Here is a 21156-nt window from a genome sequence, read left to right as displayed (position 1 = left end):
AGGCCAACATTACGGCCTTGACCCTGTAATATGAAGAGAACCCAGATCACTGACAGATAATTACCACATAATAGAAACATCATATATTAATGTAACTTTGTCAGGTAATCCACACCTTATAGGAACATGGTCCATTCTATGTGACAGCATACAGTGATTATAAAAGTGTGTGACATCAATAGTTGACCAGCATTTAAATGTGGTAGCAACTGGAATTGATGATGATTTTAGAGGTGAGTCGAGACTGAATGATCTACAAATCGTGTTTCATGATAAATAACTTCTCAAAATGAGTTGTAGGTTAGTCAGTCAGCCAGTTACCCATAATAGCATCACAGTGTTTTTTCTGTAAAAGGCAACTTGTGTGATTGAGGAAGGAAGCCATCTCTGCATCTTGTATCCTAACATAGAGTTGTATAAACGCCCACTTTTAAATATTTGATATTACAGATTCTGTGACAGAGTCATTTAATATAGTATTTTAGTACATTTCTACTTTTTCTACAACAACTTTTATTAAGGTCTGCAAAAAATATGTTCATACCTTGGCTAAAAAAAGAGTTTGTTGCAAGGGATTCCTCTATCCAACTCTATGGTCACTGAATACAAAACTGAAGCACAAACCAAAAACCTCCCAAACGGTTTCTGTTTCCTCAACATACAACGTAAAAGAAAAGTGTTATTGTAAGTAAATCCTTTTAAATGTATATTTAAATGATTGGTTTTGTAGACATGATCCCCTGTCCCGTGTGGTTGACATGTATTTTCCAAGGTACTGTGCAAATGTATAGATGTAAATGCATGTATTTGTGTGATATACTGTCTCTGGTACATGAAGTTGAACAAGTCAGATGTTTACATATATATTTCTGGGGATCTGGGAACCTTATATCACAGTGACATTAAATTGTCTATGTGTGAAATGGTGTAGTTAGATGTGTATTCATTTTGACTGGACATGGAGGATAAAACACAATTACATTTCAACCAGTGTAATATCAGAATTTTGAAGAGATACTGTAGGCTGGTTATTGAAGATAGACTGTAGGTTAGTAATTGACCAGCTGAATGAGGACATCATATGAAGATAGACTGTGGGTTAGTAATTGACCATATGAATGAGGACATCATATAAAGATAGACTGTGGGTTAGTAATTGACCAGCTGAATGAGGACATCATATGAAGATAAACTGTAGGTTAGTAATTGACCAGCGGAATGAGGACATCATATCAAGTGTGATTGTAGGCTTCAGTAATGTTAAGATTCCTGTGGGTGGAGGTTTAGTTAATATCTTTGGAAAATTCAGTATCTGCTTGACGTTGATGATGATGTGTGATCAGAAGGGATCATTTTCTGTCTCTTGTGAAATGTAGGGACCCTTCAAAAGAAGAAATGTGAGACTTTTCTATCAACTCCTTCATGCATGTTAATGTCGCCACACCCTGACTAGGCTACATTTAGAAGGTGTTAAACACAGAATTCACACTTGATACCAAAGCAACTAGAAATCTAAAAATGTATCTGATGTCACACCTGCGTTGTACTCTCTCTAATACCGTGGCTATAAACCAATCCGCTTTCAGGATTCTAAGAAACCAGTTGATGTGTACAGATGACACGCTACATTAAATATTACAAGGAGAATTGCAAGCCACAGTGATGATGAACGTTCTCAGAATCAGCAAGAGTTTTATTGCCAAGTTTCACTACAAAAAATGAATTTGTTCTATACAAAAGAAAGAAAAACAAACAGAAAGAGCATTAATAATAATGTGTTATAGATTGTGTCCAGTCGAGGGTTGTTGTATGTGGGGAGGGATTATAGATGTGTCTAGTTGAGGGTTGTGTGTGTATGTGGGGAGGGGTTATAGATGTGTCTAGTTGAGGGTTGTGTGTGTATGTGGGGAGGGGTTATAGATGTGTCTAGTTGAGGGTTGTGTGTGTATGTGGGGAGGGGTTATAGTCAGTTTGCTTCCAGGGGCGTGTTCATGAGGCCTACTTTTGTTGTACTACTACAGACATCATTGGTTACGCCTACTTATGAGCTATAGATCGGTGCTGGCAGCCTGGCAAAACAAGCCACACCCACTTCTCCAGTCCTCCACCTGATCATACACTTGCCATAATGAAAGTAGCCTAACTGAAAAAAGGCCACGTGCTAACGACATAAATTATCTGGTTTAATAGTTCTCAAAGCGACCAAATGATGTATCCATAAAGACAAGGAAACAATGAAACTCGTTTGTGTGCTACATGATTGACAGCCCTCATCTGATGGTGTCCAATCACAGTGTTCCAAGCATAAAACATACAGTCCACACACAACTTCACACCATCCAAATGAAATGTGTTAGTGTAAACAATGTAAATGCAATGTGTATTTATTCATTTATATATTTAATTATTTAAGTGTTTAATTATTTACATGTATATATATATATATATATTCATTTTATATCATGGCACATTTAGTCCTCCATAGTTACACTACTACAGACATCATTGGTAACATTTTTAGTGTGTTTTGCATTATATGCTTATTGGTTATAGCATTGGTGTGTTATTTTGTTATTAATAAGTAACATAAATAAGCTAAACAATTATGGTGCGGTAATGTTGAGATGCCAGTAGGGGGCACTCTAAATAAACAAAAACAGCAGGACCATCTGAAACACTTAGCAAAATCTAAGCAGGAGTGTCAATGGAATGAATTAGTAGAACAAATAATGATCAACAAGGACAAGACACTTTTGCACCTTCAACTTGTCCCCTGACTGTTATTTGGTAGTCGTGCTGCACACGGCTGCTAGAATCCTAACTAGAACAATTTTTTTTTTAAAAACACATTACTCCTGTCCTAGCCTCTTTACACTGGCTGCCTGTTAGGGTTAGGGCTGATTTGAAGGTTTTATTGTTAACCTATAAATCAATACATCGCTCCTATTTACCTCACTGATCCAGCCATGTATACCTGCATGTAACCTACGATCACAAGATGCAGGACTTTTAATTGTACCTAGAATCTCTAAACAAACATTCAGAGGCAGGACCTTTTCTCATAGAGCTCCACTACTGAGGAATGATATGCCAATCAAAGTTATAAATGCAAACTCAGTGCAACATTTCATGTGTCTACTAAAGGCTCATATCTACAGCATGGTCTATGATTAGGTGTAGCCTGGCCCAGGGGCGTGAAAGTAACCAGAAAGGCTTGACACTGTCCACCCTTGCTGTCTTGCCAGGTGGTCTCTCATCGCCACTGGGATGCCCTCCCTCCAAATGGCTCTCGGGTCAGAGTCAATAGCATGTTGTTGTCTCTCTGTGGCGCACTTGTGCAATTGTGCTGTACTCTGCTGGCAATACTCGGCCCTCATTCAGGGTGATTGCGGTTGGTGGGTGTCCCTTTGGTTGATACTTGGCAATGTGGGTGGATTGAATTCCTGCCTGTTGGGCCCTGTTTAGGGCCACAGTGTCGCCGGACCTCCTGTCTCAGTCCCAAGGTCTTACACTGCTACATTATTGTGCTGGGGGAGTAGGGTCAGTTCTCCTTCTCCACTATAAATCCTTGTTGATATGAGGAATGCATTTTTTGAATTTTCTCAGTCTCCTCCCGTTTTGAACTTAAGAGGGCATAAGGGTCCTGGCCCACACCTGCGGAGTACCTGGCTTGGGGGACCTGTTTCTGTCCCTGTCCAGAGTCCACCTGGTTGTGCTGCAGATCGAGACGATGCCTGACGATATCAGATGCCACTGTGCTGACACCTCCCCCTCCCCTGTGTTGTCCCTTTCCTTGTCCATCTGGTCATGCTTCCGACCTGGACTAAGTTTAAATAGACTATAGACTCAGCCCACACACATTTATTAATTATTACAATTGTAATCTTAATATTTTCACCTGGCAAAGCTAGATGAGGACTGGTCACCCTTCTGACCCTGGGTCAATTCTTAGGGAGTTTTTCCTAGCCACAAAAATTCAACACTACTGGTGCTCCTTGGGGTTAAGGCCAAGTGTTTTGTAAAAGGACTTTGTGACATCTGCTAATGTAAAAAGGCTTCATAAATACATTTGAATCAATTTGTTTCCACTCAATAACAGTAAGTATACTTTTCTGGAGAACAGGGAAATGTTTTTTACCATTCTGCATGTCATCTTAAACAGATGGATGTTAACATACATGTTGTAACTGACAAACAGACATCTAGGGGGAGTGGTCTCTGTCATCTCTCCTTCACTGATTCAAGATGTCCACCATCATCCCAGTACTCAAGACAGAGAAAGTAACTGAAATGAAAAAATACCGACTTGTAGCACTCATTTCTGTCAACATGATGTTCTTCAAGAGGCTTGTCAAACAGCAAATCACATCCACAGTGTATTCAGTCTGTCCTAGAGGACCCTCACAGTGTTGTGTATTCAGTCTGTCCCAGAGGACCCTCACAGTGTTGTGTATTCAGTCTGTCCTAGAGGACCCTCACAGTGTTGTGTATTCAGTCTGTCCTAGAGGACCCTCACAGTGTTCTACAGGGGTTCTATGGAGAGTTTTCTGACAGGCTGAATTACATCCTGGTACAGTAACTCAATGGTTTTTGACCTCAGGGGTCTTCTAAAGGGTCTCACTGTCTACACTCCTCTACATCCCCTGTAGTCTCATGACACCAGGGTCCCCCCAACCCATTGACTGTTCTGACCCTTGAGATCCACCAGACTGCCAGTATAGAAATATTCTGTACAGAACAGTCCAACTGTAAACAGTTTCTACCAGATCATCACGATGTGAAATGACCCAGACTCCTATTCTCTCTAAAATTCCTGCTAGTTTACATTGTTATGTATATTATTGCCATACTACTACCAGATCTTTAATATTCAATACTAATACCCATATTGCTGCTAGTTTAAGCACTCTTTTAAAAATGCTGCTAATTCATAGTGGTATTTATTGCTTTATTATTTGCTATATTCTTGCTGTATATGTTTTTTCTTGTGACGGGAGAAGGAGGTTGAAAAATATTGCATTTCTTATTGGTGTTCATACAGAGTTTTAGTTAACAACACTGGAACATTAAATATCACCTTGATGTAGATAATAATGAGTGATCAGAAGGGGAAGTATTCTGTCTCTATTCAAAATGCAGGGCCACCACCTGATAAGAAGAAATAAAACACTTTTATATTCATGATAAATTCTATAAATATTATATGTTTATTATCCAATTAACAGTCCTCAAACCCTGACTAGGCTATGTTTAAATGTGTTAAACACAGAACTCACACTTGTAATTTATTCACCAGCTACAAAATAAATTGTTCATGCATTTTTAGGACTACAGTGCGGGAGTTTACAACAATGGCCTTGGCAACTAAAGAATGTTTGTTGGTGGTCTTTCTCTGGTCTCTGACAGGTATGGGCTCATTTTGAAGTAATTTTTTTCAGAGAAAACATCGTTTTTTGTTGCTTTCTGTTAGGTATCTTTTCTCAGCAACTACAGCAACAAGATGGGGAGGAATCGCTATTTAATTGCTAATAGACTAATTTAATTATGGTACCATTGTGTTGTGTGACTGTGTTTCAGTGGTACTGGGTCAGAATGGATGGGGTGTGACCTACTACACTCAGAGTATCTGTGCCTTGAAGGGGTCAACAGTGGAGCTGAGCTGCACCTACAAGTATCCAAGTGGTCTTCAAATCACATCAGCCTTCTGGTTCACTAAGGGGCCAAATGATGACCCTGTAAACTTAATGGAGGACCCAGACTACAAAGACCGTGTGATCTACCATAGCGATGATGAGAATGGCCACAAACTGACCATCAAAGACTTGAGAAAGAGTGACTCGGCTGTGTACAAGTCTAGATTCTTTACAGTTGGATACAAATATACTGGTCTTCCTGGAGTCAATCTGTCTGTCACAGGTACAGTAACATTATTTATACTGCAGTCAAGATTAATTCAGTTATTTCTGGATTTTTTTATGTACTGTTTATATTGAATAAACATTGAAGTTTTGTGTACTGTAGATAAGCACTCCGGAGATAAATGGGTTGTTAAGGTCATCCATTTTTGGGTCACATTATATTTTAAGCAAAACCACCACATGATTTTGTGATAACATGGTTGTGACACATCTGACTCATATATCATAATCAGTCACACTGAATCCAAGACACATTTAGAGTTTTGCACACTTCTGAAAACAATGTTAGATTTCAGGTTATTCCAACATTACCTCTTCAATGCGCTTGTAAAAATATGTGTGGAAAGCCCAGACAAAATTCTTTATAATGTCTCTTGTTATGGCCCAGTCAAATGAGCAGAAGGATCCACTAAGAAGCTACAATTTAAAGCAACCATCTATGTAACAAAGTCCTAATACTGAGATAGTATATAGACCTGTCAAATGCATGACATGCTTGTGGAGACGTTGCTGTGCGTCAGGAATAGAAAACAGTTCATTTGAAATATTTTTTGACTGGATAATAAAACAACACAAATCTGTCAGATTCCTTAAAATATATTTGACAGAAAAAGCCACATCATTGGAATCAGTCTTTATTTTATCTGTGTTCATTATGGAGGAGCTTCTATAATTCACCCCATTACAACACAAAGAACAGTTCCAATACTGTTACATACCAACTATTTCCAATGCATAATTAATTGCTTTATTAATATGCTTCTGTTTTGTGACTGTTTTTGTGGTGGGTGAAGATGACTGGACTGTGAGATACTCCACTCAGATTATCTGTGCCTTGAAGGGGTCAACAGTGGAGATGTCCTGCTCTTACACATTTCCCAGTGGTACAGTCACATCAGCCTTCTGGTTCAGTAAGGGGGCAAATAATAACACTGTGATCCTGAATGAGGACCCAGACTACACAGGTCGTGTGAAGTTTCATGATGAGAAGTATAGACTGTGATGACAATTTCATCGATCAGGGGAAGTACAGAGACAAAATTATTTTGGGATAATTAAGTTTATTTGCAAATAGAGAGACATGTCAAACGCTTCCAAACATATTCACAACTGTATTAACAACATTGTCTTACCACAGGTAAATCCTTTATCGGTATAGGTTATTACACTTGTGGAAAAACAAAGGGTCATAACAAACCATCCTGTAAAATGCTATTCCAAGTGTGCTGTCTGCATAAGTATATTTCCAATGTTTTATTTACATGTGTAACAAGACATTGTGTATTTAACTCAAAACATAATAATTAATAATTACACACGTGGAATAGCATATTTTTCCACGGAAAAAAGTTCCTTTTCCATGCTGAAGCACCTTTGCCAGAGATTACTGCCTCGAGGGTTCTTGGTTAAGCTGCTTCACAATTGACCCAACTGTATTTGGGGAGTTTCTCCCGTTTGCCTCACAGCCATTGTCACATGTAGGGTGTGGATTACACCACCTAAGGTTAAAATAGAGGGCTAAAAACTCTACTAATAGGTTGACACTACAAGACACCTAGCTGGTTCTATTCCGGATTTTGCCACACACACAGACCAATAAACCAATTGGAGCAATATATTAATACATGTATACAAGTTCCTCAAAAGATGGTGAGCAGAGTCTGTATCAAAAATAGTTAAAACATCAAAACTGACATCCGGGATTCCAGGGTCAAGGAAGCAGAACAGAGAGTCTTGTTTCTCATGGTCTGAGAGTTGTTTAGGTGGCTCAGCTGTCATGTGCCTTTTACTGAGGAGCGAATTTCATCTGGCCACTCTACATTACATGCAAAGATTGGTTGTCCTTCTGGTAGGTTCTTTCATCAGCAGATAGGAACTATGGGGCTCTGTCAGTCACCATTGGGTTCTTGGTCATCTCTTTGAACAAGGAATTTCTACCCGATTGCTCAGTTTGACTGGGTGGCCAGCAATAGAAAGAGTCTTGTGGTTCCAAAAATCTTCAAAGAATTTTTGAGACAACATGGTTTTTGGGGACCTTCAATGTTGCAGAAATGTTTTGGTACCCTTCCCCAAATCTGTCCTTAAAAGTCCTGTCACAGAGCTCTATGGAAAATTCCTTCAATTTCTTGTCTTGGTTGTTGCTCTGACATGCCCTTAACAACTGTGGAACCTTATATGGAGAGGTGTGTGACAAATCATGTTTAATCATTAAAATTGACCACAGGTGGTGTTATGGAATTACTTGAACTAATGTTTAAAATGTCAGATTTTCTATTCCCTGGAATGTAAATCTAGTCTTTGTTTGTGACATGTCATTGTGTCCTCTGACCATCTGATAATCTGCCTAAACCAATAAGTTTTCTGTCCTTTGTTCTTCAGGAATGTGGCTAGCTGTCTGAGAGTGACTTTTACAATGTTCCCCTACCCCCTTGAGAGTAAACACCTAGAGGAAAACACAAGTGGGGGCAGGAAGGATAAGGAACACATTTTGTCTTTAGAGAATGAATGGGCAGTATTGTCACATCCCATTTAATTTTTATTCATTGAGACGAGTCAAGTCAGAATGGAGTATTTATTAAATTATTATGCCATGCAAATTATAATGACTTAGTCAAGGCGTAAGGTTCTGATCACGTATAGGGTAGCCCAACGCCATACTCCCGACTGTGTAGCTACCAGAACAACACCGGCATCACAAGATGGCAAAAACCAGGCACGCCGTGCTAACATCATGACACAACCCACGCTTGTCCTGAATTGTGTCTAGAACGGAGGTTACTGACCAGTCTCACGTAGTCTAGTTCCCTACAGTCGCCTGCGGGCGACTGAGTGCGCTTACGACCGTACTGGGGACTTGTGTTTAGCTGACAACCGCCCACATCGCCAGCAGTCGTGCAGAAACTGCTAGCGCTATTTTACTTACACTATTTCGTCGATGCACCAGGTAGCGAGACGTGGAAATAAAAGGATAGAAGGAATTACAAATAGCAGATATGAAGACTGGAGTTCCCACACTTCCTTTATCAGTCTTTGAAGGTTTCAAACATTTCTCAAACATGCCCGTTCCCATCACTAAATCAGGCATATAATTAAATCACACAGAGGATCGAAAGGTTGTATATTCCCCACACCTGAGGAAGCCATAGAAAGCCATAAATACATTGCCTTGAAAAAAGCTTGTCTTTGGGAAGTAGAGTACATCCAGTCTAACAGAGTCTAACAGGGTGTACTCTACAGGGTGTATAGAAAGGTTCTGCATTGCAGATGCATCTTCAGGCCTACATTTAAAAAAAAAAAAAGTATTCATTTGTTTTCTGGTTTTTGTTTGCGTGTCATTGATCGATGTTAAATTCAAACTAGCTATAGCCTTTAAATTGTATTCCTGCCTGGAATATAGTTCATCAGTTAGCTACGTACAATACGTAACGCGCCACACACACACACACTCAAAATCTGCAATATGAATAGTAAATATGATGTAAATATGAACCTAATATTCGTTAAGCATCAATCATGAATTATTCGGCAATACAAGTAAGAATTCTATAAAAAGTCCAGGGTATGGCAGCTGCAATACCTCACCATACGCAATTGATGCCTATGGCCATGCCAATGGGGCTGACCCTGAACGGTGAGAATGGAGAAGCGTGAAATGGGCCGATGAGATCACCGCGACCAACCTCCTTAGCTAACAGAGTGTCCACCACTTCAGGTTCATAGACCTCACAAATTACGTCCCGAGAGACGCCAAACCACCACGAAGTCCCCCAGTTCAAGGCTCTTCACCATCCTGGGATCGGACTCCTTGAGTGTAGCGGGGCACAATGCCAATATTTATTTGACTCTGCACTTACTACCATTAAGAGTTCTTATCGATGGAACTTCCATAACAGTGGACTCCAGTTGAGTTGTAGGAGCATCTCAAAGATGATCAACGGAAACATGAGTGTTTTAGTTCTGTTTGTATTTTTTTTTTTACATTTTCAAACACACACTTTCTTGTTAGTAATGCAGAGTTCTTCAAATGGTGAAGAGAACAATGAGTCACTGGAGAGAGGCCAAAGTGATTGTTGGCCTCTCACTGTAGAAACCTGATCTTCATCAATTCTCACACTCTGTTGTTTTATCTTGTATGCATTGACAAAGATGTGTAACTCCTTCAAAATTTTGGGTGCCATTATTACAATGATAAACTCAGCGTGTAATATTTATCTAATTCAGATTTGCAGGTGAACATGACAGCTGCCACTGTGACAGATGGAGGTAGTGTGAATCTGACCTGTAACACCACATGTACTCTGATTGGCCACACCTACATCTGGTACAGGAACAAACAACTCCTCACCAACCAGGAAGTAAGTCTGCATCTAAACCCAGTCAGCAGTGAGGATGCTGGGAACTATTCCTGTGCTGTAAAAGGACTTGAGTCTCTTCTCTCACCTGAGAAGAAACTCATAGTCACATGTGAGTATTTCAATAGAAGGTACAGTATCTCAAAAAGTGAGTAAAACCCCTTGCATTTTTGTAAATATTTGATTATATCTTTACATGTGACAACACTGAAGAAATTACACTTCGCTACAATGTAAAGTAGTGAGTGTAAAGCTTGTATAACAGTGTAAATTTGCTGTCCACTCAAAATAACACAACACACAGCCATTAATGTCTAAACCACTGGCAACAAAAGTGAGTACACCCAAAAGTGAAAATGTCCACATTGGGCAAGTGTCAATATTTTGTGTGGCCACCATTATTTTCCAGCACTGCCTTAACCCTCTTGGGCATGGAGTTCACCAGGGATTCACAGGTTACCACTGGAATGACAACATCACTGAGCTGGTGGATAGAGACCGTGCACTCCTCCACCTTCCATTTGAGGATGCCCCACAGATAGGGTTTAGGTCTGGGTTTAGGTCTGGAGACATGCGTGGCCAGTCCATCACCTTTACCCTCAGCTTCTTTATCAAGACAGTGGTCGTCTTGGAGGTGTGTTTGGGGTCATTATCATGTAGGAATACTGCCCTGTGGCCCAGTCTCTGAAGGGAGGGGATCATGCTCTGCTTCAATATGTCACAGTATGTTGGCATTCATGGTTCCCTCAATGAACTGTAGCTCCCCGGTGCCGGCAGGACTCATGCAGCCCCAGACCATAACAGTCCCACCTTGACTGTAGGCAAGACACACTTGTCTTTGTACTCCTCACCTGGTTGCTGCCACACATGCTTGACACCCTCTGAACCAAATAAGTTTATCTTGGTCACATCAGACCACGGGACATGGTTCCAGTAATCCATGTCCTTCGTCTGCTTGTCTTCAGCAAACTGTTTGCAGGATTTCTTGTGCATCATCTTTCGAACGGGCTTCCTACTGGGACGACAGCCATGCAGTGTTGATGCAGTGTGCGGTGTATGGTCTGAGCTCAGACAGGCTGACCCCCCACCCCTTCAACCTCTGCTGCAATACTGGCAGCACTGTTACGTCTATTTCCCAAAGACAACCTCTGGATATGATGCTGAGCATGTGCACCCAACTTCTTTGGTCGACCATGGCGAGGCCTGTTCTGAGTGGAACCTGTCCTTTTAAACCGCTGTATGGTCTTGGCCACCGTGCTGCAGCTCAGTTTCAGGGTCTTGGCAATCTTCTTATAGCCTAGGCCATCTTTATGGCAACTATTCTTTTTTTCAGATCCTCAGAGAGTTCTTTGCCATGAGGTACCATGAACTTCCAGTGACCAGTATGAGGGAGTGTGAGAGCAATAACACCAGATTTAACACACCTGCTCCACATTCACACCTGAGACGTTCTAACACTAACGAGTCACATGATACCTAGGAGGGAAAACTGTTAATTGGGCCCAATTTGGACATATTCACTTAGGGGTGTACTCACTTTTTTTTGCTAGCGGTTTAGACATTTATGGCTATGTGTTGAGTTATTTTGAGGGGACAGCTCACTACTTTACATTTTAGCAAAGTGTCATTTCTTCACATGAAAAGATATAATCAAATATTTAAAGAAATGTGAGGGGTGTACTCACTTTTGTGTGATTCTATATATTATTGTAGTGATGTCTTTTATGTTCTCCATTGCTCATAATATTTATGTCTTCCAGATGCCCCAAAGAACACCTCAGTGTCAGTCAGTCCATCTGGTAAAATAGTGGAGGGCAGTTCAGTGACTCTGACCTGCAGCAGTGATGCCAACCCACCTGTGGACAAATACACCTGGTACAAGAAGACTGTAACCTCACCAAAAGCATCAGGACAGAGTTACAGCATCACTAACATCACATCTGAGGACAGTGGAGAATATTACTGTGAGGCTCAGAATAAATACGGACGTCTAAACTCATCTACTTTGTCTGTGGATGTTCAATGTAAGTAACTATCTGCTACATCTAATGGACACATTTACTGTTACATTGTATTACAGTCATAATTCCAGACTTTCCTCATGTAAAATACTGTGTAGCTGAGAAATAAATATGGACGTCTAAACTCTCCCCCATTGTACAGGAACACTAAATGTAAATACACCTAATATCTGATATTTCATTTAACAAATTATACCATATCACACGGTTAAAACAAAAGCTTAAATAATTCCTTACAACATTTGATGTACTGCAAATAGTATTTTTTATAACTTGAATGATCATATATAAGGTACGTGAATAAAGTGTTGTAAATATATATTTTTTGGTTATCATACATATCTTTAAAACTTGTGTCGCCCTTGCGAGACCCGAGGGCGAGGGGAACTGGTATGCTAACCTTGGGTCAGAGAGACCCCAGGGAAAGAGCAGGGTGCGGGATAACGGTGGGTCGGAGAGACCCCTTGGAAAGGGCAGGGTGTGGGATAACCGTGGGTCAGAGAGACCCGAGGGAAAGGGCAGGGTGTGGGATAACGGTGGGTCTGAGAGACCCCAGGAAGAGGGCACGGCGCGGGATAATGGTGGGTAGGAGAGACCCGAGGGCGAGGGGAACTGGTATGCTAACCGTGGGTCAGAGAGACCCCAGGGAAAGGGCAGGGTGCGGGATAACCGTGGGTCGGAGAGACCCCTTGGAAAGGGCAGGGTGTGGGATAACGGTGGGTCTGAGAGACCCCAGGAAGATGGCACGGCGCGGAATAACGGTGGGTAGGAGAGACCCAGGAAGGGCGAGGGTGACGGGATAACCATGGGTCAGAGAGACCCCAGGGAAAGGGCAGGGTGTGGGATAACAGCCATGCAGTGTTGATGCAGTGTGCGGTGTATGGTCTGAGCTCAGACAGGCTGACCCCCCATCCCTTCAACCTCTGCTGCAATACTGGCAGCACTGTTACGTCTATTTCCCAAAGACAACCTCTGGATATGATGCTGAGCACTTGCACCCAACTTCTTTGGTCGACCATGTTGAGGCCTGTTCTGAGTGGAACCTGTCCTTTTAAACCGCTGTATGGTCATGGCCACCGTTCTGCTGCACAGTTTCAGGGTCTTGGCAATCTTCTTATAGCCTAGGCCATCTTTATGGCAACTATTCTTTTTTTCAGATCCTCAGAGAGTTCTTTGCCATGAGGTACCATGAACTTCCAGTGACCAGTATGAGGGAGTGTGAGAGCAATAACACCAGATTTAACACACCTGCTCCACATTCACACCTGAGACGTTCTAACACTAACGAGTCACATGATACCTAGGAGGGAAAACTGTTAATTGGGCCCAATTTGGACATATTCACTTAGGGGTGTACTCACTTTTTTTTGCTAGCGGTTTAGACATTTATGGCTATGTGTTGAGTTATTTTGAGGGGACAGCTCACTACTTTACATTTTAGCAAAGTGTCATTTCTTCACATGAAAAGATATAATCAAATATTTAAAGAAATGTGAGGGGTGTACTCACTTTTGTGTGATTCTATATATTATTGTAGTGATGTCTTTTATGTTCTCCATTGCTCATAATATTTATGTCTTCCAGATGGACCAAAGAACACCTCAGTGTCAGTCAGTCCATCTGGTAAAATAGTGGAGGGCAGTTCAGTGACTCTGACCTGCAGCAGTGATGCCAACCCACCTGTGGACAAATACACCTGGTACAAGAAGACTGTAACCTCACCAAAAGCATCAGGACAGAGTTACAGCATCACTAACATCACATCTGAGGACAGTGGAGAATATTACTGTGAGGCTCAGAATAAATATGGACGTCTAAACTCATCTACTTTGTCTGTGGATGTTCAATGTAAGTAACTATCTGCTACATCTAATGGACACATTTACTGTTACATTGTATTACAGTCATAATTCCAGACTTTCCTCATGTAAAATACTGTGTAGCTGAGAAAATAAATATGGACGTCTAAACTCTCCCCCATTGTACAGGAACACTAAATGTAAATACACCTAATATCTGATATTTCATTTAACAAATTATACCATATCACACGGTTAAAACAAAAGCTTAAATAATTCCTTACAACATTTGATGTACTGCAAATAGTATTTTTTATAACTTGAATGATCATATATAAGGTACGTGAATAAAGTGTTGTAAATATATATTTTTTGGTTATCATACATATCTTTAACACTTGTGTCGCCCTTGCGAGACCCGAGGGCGAGGGGAACTGGTATGCTAACCTTGGGTCGGAGAGACCCCCAGGGAAAGGGCAGGGTGCGGGATAACGGTGGGTCGGAGAGACCCCTTGGAAAGGGCAGGGTGTGGGATAACCGTGGGTCAGAGAAAGCCCAGGGAAAGGGCAGGGTGCGGGATAACCGTGGGTCGGAGAGACCCGAGGGCGAGGGCAGGGTGCTGTCTAACGGTGGGTAGGAGAGACCCCAGGGAAAGGGCAGGGTGTGGGATAACGGTGGGTCTGAGAGACCCCAGGAAGAGGGCACGGCGCGGGATAACGGTGGGTAGGAGAGACCCGAGGGCGAGGGGAACTGGTATGCTAACCGTGGGTCAGAGAGACCCCAGGGAAAGGGCAGGGTGCGGGATAACGGTGGGTCGGAGAGACCCGAGGGCGAGGGCAGGGTGTGGGATAACAGCCATGCAGTGTTGATGCAGTGTGCGGTGTATGGTCTGAGCTCAGACAGGCTGACCCCCCACCCCTTCAACCTCTGCTGCAATACTGGCAGCACTGTTACGTCTATTTCCCAAAGACAACCTCTGGATATGATGCTGAGCATGTGCACCCAACTTCTTTGGTCGACCATGGCGAGGCCTGTTCTGAGTGGAACCTGTCCTTTTAAACCGCTGTATGGTCTTGGCCACCGTGCTGCAGCTCAGTTTCAGGGTCTTGGCAATCTTCTTATAGCCTAGGCCATCTTTATGGCAACTATTCTTTTTTTCAGATCCTCAGAGAGTTCTTTGCCATGAGGTACCATGAACTTCCAGTGACCAGTATGAGGGAGTGTGAGAGCAATAACACCAGATTTAACACACCTGCTCCACATTCACACCTGAGACGTTCAAACACTAACGAGTCACATGATACCTAGGAGGGAAAACTGTTAATTGGGCCCAATTTGGACATATTCACTTAGGGGTGTACTCACTTTTTTTTGCTAGCGGTTTAGACATTTATGGCTATGTGTTGAGTTATTTTGAGGGGACAGCTCACTACTTTACATTTTAGCAAAGTGTCATTTCTTCACATGAAAAGATATAATCAAATATTTAAAGAAATGTGAGGGGTGTACTCACTTTTGTGTGATTTTATATATTATTGTAGTGATGTCTTTTATGTTCTCCATTGCTCATAATATTTATGTCTTCCAGATGCCCCAAAGAACACCTCAGTGTCAGTCAGTCCATCTGGTAAAATAGTGGAGGGCAGTTCAGTGACTCTGACCTGCAGCAGTGATGCCAACCCACCTGTGGACAAATACACCTGGTACAAGAAGACTGTAACCTCACCAAAAGCATCAGGACAGAGTTACAGCATCACTAACATCACATCTGAGGACAGTGGAGAATATTACTGTGAGGCTCAGAATAAATACGGACGTCTAAACTCATCTACTTTGTCTGTGGATGTTCAATGTAAGTAACTATCTGCTACATCTAATGGACACATTTACTGTTACATTGTATTACAGTCATAATTCCAGACTTTCCTCATGTAAAATACTGTGTAGCTGAGAAAATAAATATGGACGTCTAAACTCTCCCCCATTGTACAGGAACACTAAATGTAAATACACCTAATATCTGATATTTCATTTAACAAATTATACCATATCACACGGTTAAAACAAAAGCTTAAATAATTCCTTACAACATTTGATGTACTGCAAATAGTATTTTTTATAACTTGAATGATCATATATAAGGTACGTGAATAAAGTGTTGTAAATATATATTTTTTGGTTATCATACATATCTTTAAAACTTGTGTCGCCCTTGCGAGACCCGAGGGCGAGGGGAACTGGTATGCTAACCTTGGGTCGGAGAGACCCCCAGGGAAAGGGCAGGGTGCGGGATAACGGTGGGTCGGAGAGACCCCTTGGAAAGGGCAGGGTGTGGGATAACCGTGGGTCAGAGAGAGCCCAGGGAAAGGGCAGGGTGCGGGATAACCGTGGGTCGGAGAGACCCGAGGGCGAGGGCAGGGTGCTGTCTAACGGTGGGTAGGAGAGACCCCAGGGAAAGGGCAGGGTGTGGGATAACGGTGGGTCTGAGAGACCCCAGGAAGAGGGCACGGCGCGGGATAACGGTGGGTAGGAGAGACCCGAGGGCAAGGGGAACTGGTATGCTAACCGTGGGTCAGAGAGACCCCAGGGAAAGGGCAGGGTGCGGGATAACGGTGGGTCGGAGAGACCCGAGGGCGAGGGCAGGGTGTGGGATAACAGCCATGCAGTGTTGATGCAGTGTGCGGTGTATGGTCTGAGCTCAGACAGGCTGACCCCCCACCCCTTCAACCTCTGCTGCAATACTGGCAGCACTGTTACGTCTATTTCCCAAAGACAACCTCTGGATATGATGCTGAGCATGTGCACCCAACTTCTTTGGTCGACCATGGCGAGGCCTGTTCTGAGTGGAACCTGTCCTTTTAAACCGCTGTATGGTCTTGGCCACCGTGCTGCAGCTCAGTTTCAGGGTCTTGGCAATCTTCTTATAGCCTAGGCCATCTTTATGGCAACTATTCTTTTTTTCAGATCCTCAGAGAGTTCTTTGCCATGAGGTACCATGAACTTCCAGTGACCAGTATGAGGGAGTGTGAGAGCAATAACACCAGATTTAACACACCTGCTCCACATTCACACCTGAGACGTTCTAACACTAACGAGTCACATGATACCTAGGAGGGAAAACTGTTAATTGGGCCCAATTTGGACATATTCACTTAGGGGTGTACTCACTTTTTTTTGCTAGCGGTTTAGACATTTATGGCTATGTGTTGAGTTATTTTGAGGGGACAGCTCACTACTTTACATTTTAGCAAAGTGTCATTTCTTCACATGAAAAGATATAATCAAATATTTAAAGAAATGTGAGGGGTGTACTCACTTTTGTGTGATTTTATATATTATTGTAGTGATGTCTTTTATGTTCTCCATTGCTCATAATATTTATGTCTTCCAGATGGACCAAAGAACACCTCAGTGTCAGTCAGTCCGTCTGGTAAAATAGTGGAGGGCAGTTCAGTGACTCTGACCTGCAGCAGTGATGCCAACCCACCTGTGGACAAATACACCTGGTACAAGAAGACTGTAACCTCACCAAAAGCATCAGGACAGAGTTACAGCATCACTAACATCACATCTGAGGACAGTGGAGAATATTACTGTGAGGCTCAGAATAAATACGGACGTCTAAACTCATCTACTTTGTCTGTGGATGTTCAATGTAAGTAACTATCTGCTACATCTAATGGACACATTTACTGTTACATTGTATTACAGTCATAATTCCAGACTTTCCTCATGTAAAATACTGTGTAGCTGAGAAAATAAATATGGACGTCTAAACTCTCCCCCATTGTACAGGAACACTAAATGTAAATACACCTAATATGTGATATTTCATTTAACAAATTATACCATATCACACGGTTAAAACAAAAGCTTAAATAATTCCTTACAACATTTGATGTACTGCAAATAGTATTTTTTATAACTTGAATGATCATATATAAGGTACGTGAATAAAGTGTTGTAAATATATATTTTTTGGTTATCATACATATCTTTAACACTTGTGTCGCCCTTGCGAGACCCGAGGGCGAGGGGAACTGGTATGCTAACCTTGGGTCGGAGAGACCCCCAGGGAAAGGGCAGGGTGCGGGATAACGGTGGGTCGGAGAGACCCCTTGGAAAGGGCAGGGTGTGGGATAACCGTGGGTCAGAGAGAGCCCAGGGAAAGGGCAGGGTGCGGGATAACCGTGGGTCGGAGAGACCCGAGGGCGAGGGCAGGGTGCTGTCTAACGGTGGGTAGGAGAGACCCCAGGGAAAGGGCAGGGTGTGGGATAACGGTGGGTCTGAGAGACCCCAGGAAGAGGGCACGGCGCGGGATAACGGTGGGTAGGAGAGACCCGAGGGCAAGGGGAACTGGTATGCTAACCGTGGGTCAGAGAGACCCCAGGGAAAGGGCAGGGTGCGGGATAACGGTGGGTCGGAGAGACCCGAGGGCGAGGGCAGGGTGTGGGATAACAGCCATGCAGTGTTGATGCAGTGTGCGGTGTATGGTCTGAGCTCAGACAGGCTGACCCCCCACCCCTTCAACCTCTGCTGCAATACTGGCAGCACTGTTACGTCTATTTCCCAAAGACAACCTCTGGATATGATGCTGAGCATGTGCACCCAACTTCTTTGGTCGACCATGGCGAGGCCTGTTCTGAGTGGAACCTGTCCTTTTAAACCGCTGTATGGTCTTGGCCACCGTGCTGCAGCTCAGTTTCAGGGTCTTGGCAATCTTCTTATAGCCTAGGCCATCTTTATGGCAACTATTCTTTTTTTCAGATCCTCAGAGAGTTCTTTGCCATGAGGTACCATGAACTTCCAGTGACCAGTATGAGGGAGTGTGAGAGCAATAACACCAGATTTAACACACCTGCTCCACATTCACACCTGAGACGTTCTAACACTAACGAGTCACATGATACCTAGGAGGGAAAACTGTTAATTGGGCCCAATTTGGACATATTCACTTAGGGGTGTACTCACTTTTTTTTGCTAGCGGTTTAGACATTTATGGCTATGTGTTGAGTTATTTTGAGGGGACAGCTCACTACTTTACATTTTAGCAAAGTGTCATTTCTTCACATGAAAAGATATAATCAAATATTTAAAGAAATGTGAGGGGTGTACTCACTTTTGTGTGATTCTATATATTAATGTAGTGATGTCTTTTATGTTCTCCATTGCTCATAATATTTATGTCTTCCAGATGGACCCAAAGAACACCTCAGTGTCAGTCAGTCCATCTGGTAAAATAGTGGAGGGCAGTTCAGTGACTCTGACCTGCAGCAGTGATGCCAACCCACCTGTGGACAAATACACCTGGTACAAGAAGACTGTATCCTCACCAAAAGCATCAGGACAGAGTTACAGCATCACTAACATCACATCTGAGGACAGTGGAGAATATTACTGTGAGGCTCAGAATAAATATGGACGTCTAAACTCATCTACTTTGTCTGTGGATGTTCAATGTAAGTAACTATCTGCTACATCTAATGGACACATTTACTGTTACATTGTATTACAGTCATAATTCCAGACTTTCCTCATGTAAAATATTGTGTAGCTGAGAATAAATATGGACGTCTAAACTCTCCCCCATTGTACAGGAACACTAAATGTAAATACACCTAATATCTGATATTTCATTTAACAAATTATACCATATCACACGGTTAAAACAAAAGCTTAAATAATTCCTTACAACATTTGATGTACTGCAAATAGTATTTTTTATAACTTGAATGATCATATATAAGGTACGTGAATAAAGTGTTGTAAATATATATTTTTTGGTTATCATACATATCTTTAACACTTGTGTCGCCCTTGCGAGACCCGAGGGCGAGGGGAACTGGTATGCTAACCTTGGGTCGGAGAGACCCCTTGGAAAGGGCAGGGTGTGGGATAACGGTGGGTCTGAGAGACCCCAGGAAGATTGCACGGCGCGGAATAATGGTGGGTAGGAGAGACCCCAGGGAAAGGGCAGGGTGCGGGATAACGGTGGGTCAGAGAGAGCCCAGGGAAAGGGCAGGGTGTGGGATAACCGTGGGTCGGAGAGACCCGAGGGCGATGGCAGGGTGTGGGACGACAGCCATGCAGTGTTGATGCAGTGTTCGGTGTATGGTCAGAGCTCAGACAGGCTGACCCCCCATCGCTTCAACCTCTGCTGCAATACTGGCAGCACTGTTACGTCTATTTCCCAAAGACAACCTCTGGATATGATGCTGAGCATTTGCACCCAACTTCTTTGGTCGACCATGGCGAGGCCTGTTCTGAGTGGAACCTGTCCTTTTAAACCGCTGTATGGTCTTGGCCACTGTTCTGCTGCACAGTTTCAGGGTCTTGGCAATCTTCTTATAGCCTAGGCCATCTTTATGGCAACTATTCTTTTTTTCAGATCCTCAGAGAGTTCTTTGCCATGAGGTACCATGAACTTCCAGTGACCAGTATGAGGGAGTGTGAGAGCAATAACACCAGATTTAACACACCTGCTCCACATTCACACCTGAGACGTTCTAACACTAACGAGTCACATGATACCTAGGAGGGAAAACTGTTAATTGGGCCCAATTTGGACATATTCACTTAGGGGTGTACTCACTTTTTTTTGCTAGCGGTTTAGACATTTATGGCTATGTGTTGAGTTATTTTGAGGGGACAGCTCACTACTTTACATTTTAGCAAAGTGTCATTTCTTCACATGAAAAGATATAATCAAATATTTAAAGAAATGTGAGGGGTGTACTCACTTTTGTGTGATTTTATATATTATTGTAGTGATGTCTTTTATGTTCTCCATTGCTCATAATATTTATGTCTTCCAGATGGACCAAAGAACACCTCAGTGTCAGTCAGTCCATCTGGTAAAATAGTGGAGGGCAGTTCAGTGACTCTGACCTGCAGCAGTGATGCCAACCCACCTGTGGACAAATACACCTGGTACAAGAAGACTGTAACCTCACCAAAAGCATCAGGACAGAGTTACAGCATCACTAACATCACATCTGAGGACAGTGGAGAATATTACTGTGAGGCTCAGAATAAATACGGACGTCTAAACTCATCTACTTTGTCT

The 21156-nt window shown here is 42.5% G+C and overlaps 1 protein-coding gene across 1 annotated transcript; it reads left to right on the top strand.

The window, feature by feature from the left end:
- Nucleotides 1-622: 622 nt before the first annotated feature.
- LOC114839869 (B-cell receptor CD22-like) lies at nucleotides 623-13910 on the top strand (the record flags this gene model as incomplete). The annotated part of the gene is made up of 6 exons (XM_034294480.1): nucleotides 623-684; nucleotides 5327-5406; nucleotides 5578-5916; nucleotides 10140-10382; nucleotides 12031-12294; nucleotides 13876-13910. Coding segments are annotated over exons 2-6 (936 nt in total), but the record flags the coding sequence as incomplete, so codon positions are not given.
- Between the last annotated feature and the right edge of the window lie 7246 nt (nucleotides 13911-21156).

This window comes from Esox lucius, chromosome 9 (genome assembly GCF_011004845.1).
Source record: "Esox lucius isolate fEsoLuc1 chromosome 9, fEsoLuc1.pri, whole genome shotgun sequence".
Lineage (NCBI taxonomy): Eukaryota > Metazoa > Chordata > Actinopteri > Esociformes > Esocidae > Esox > Esox lucius.
This window is presented reverse-complemented; position numbering and strand designations above follow the sequence as displayed.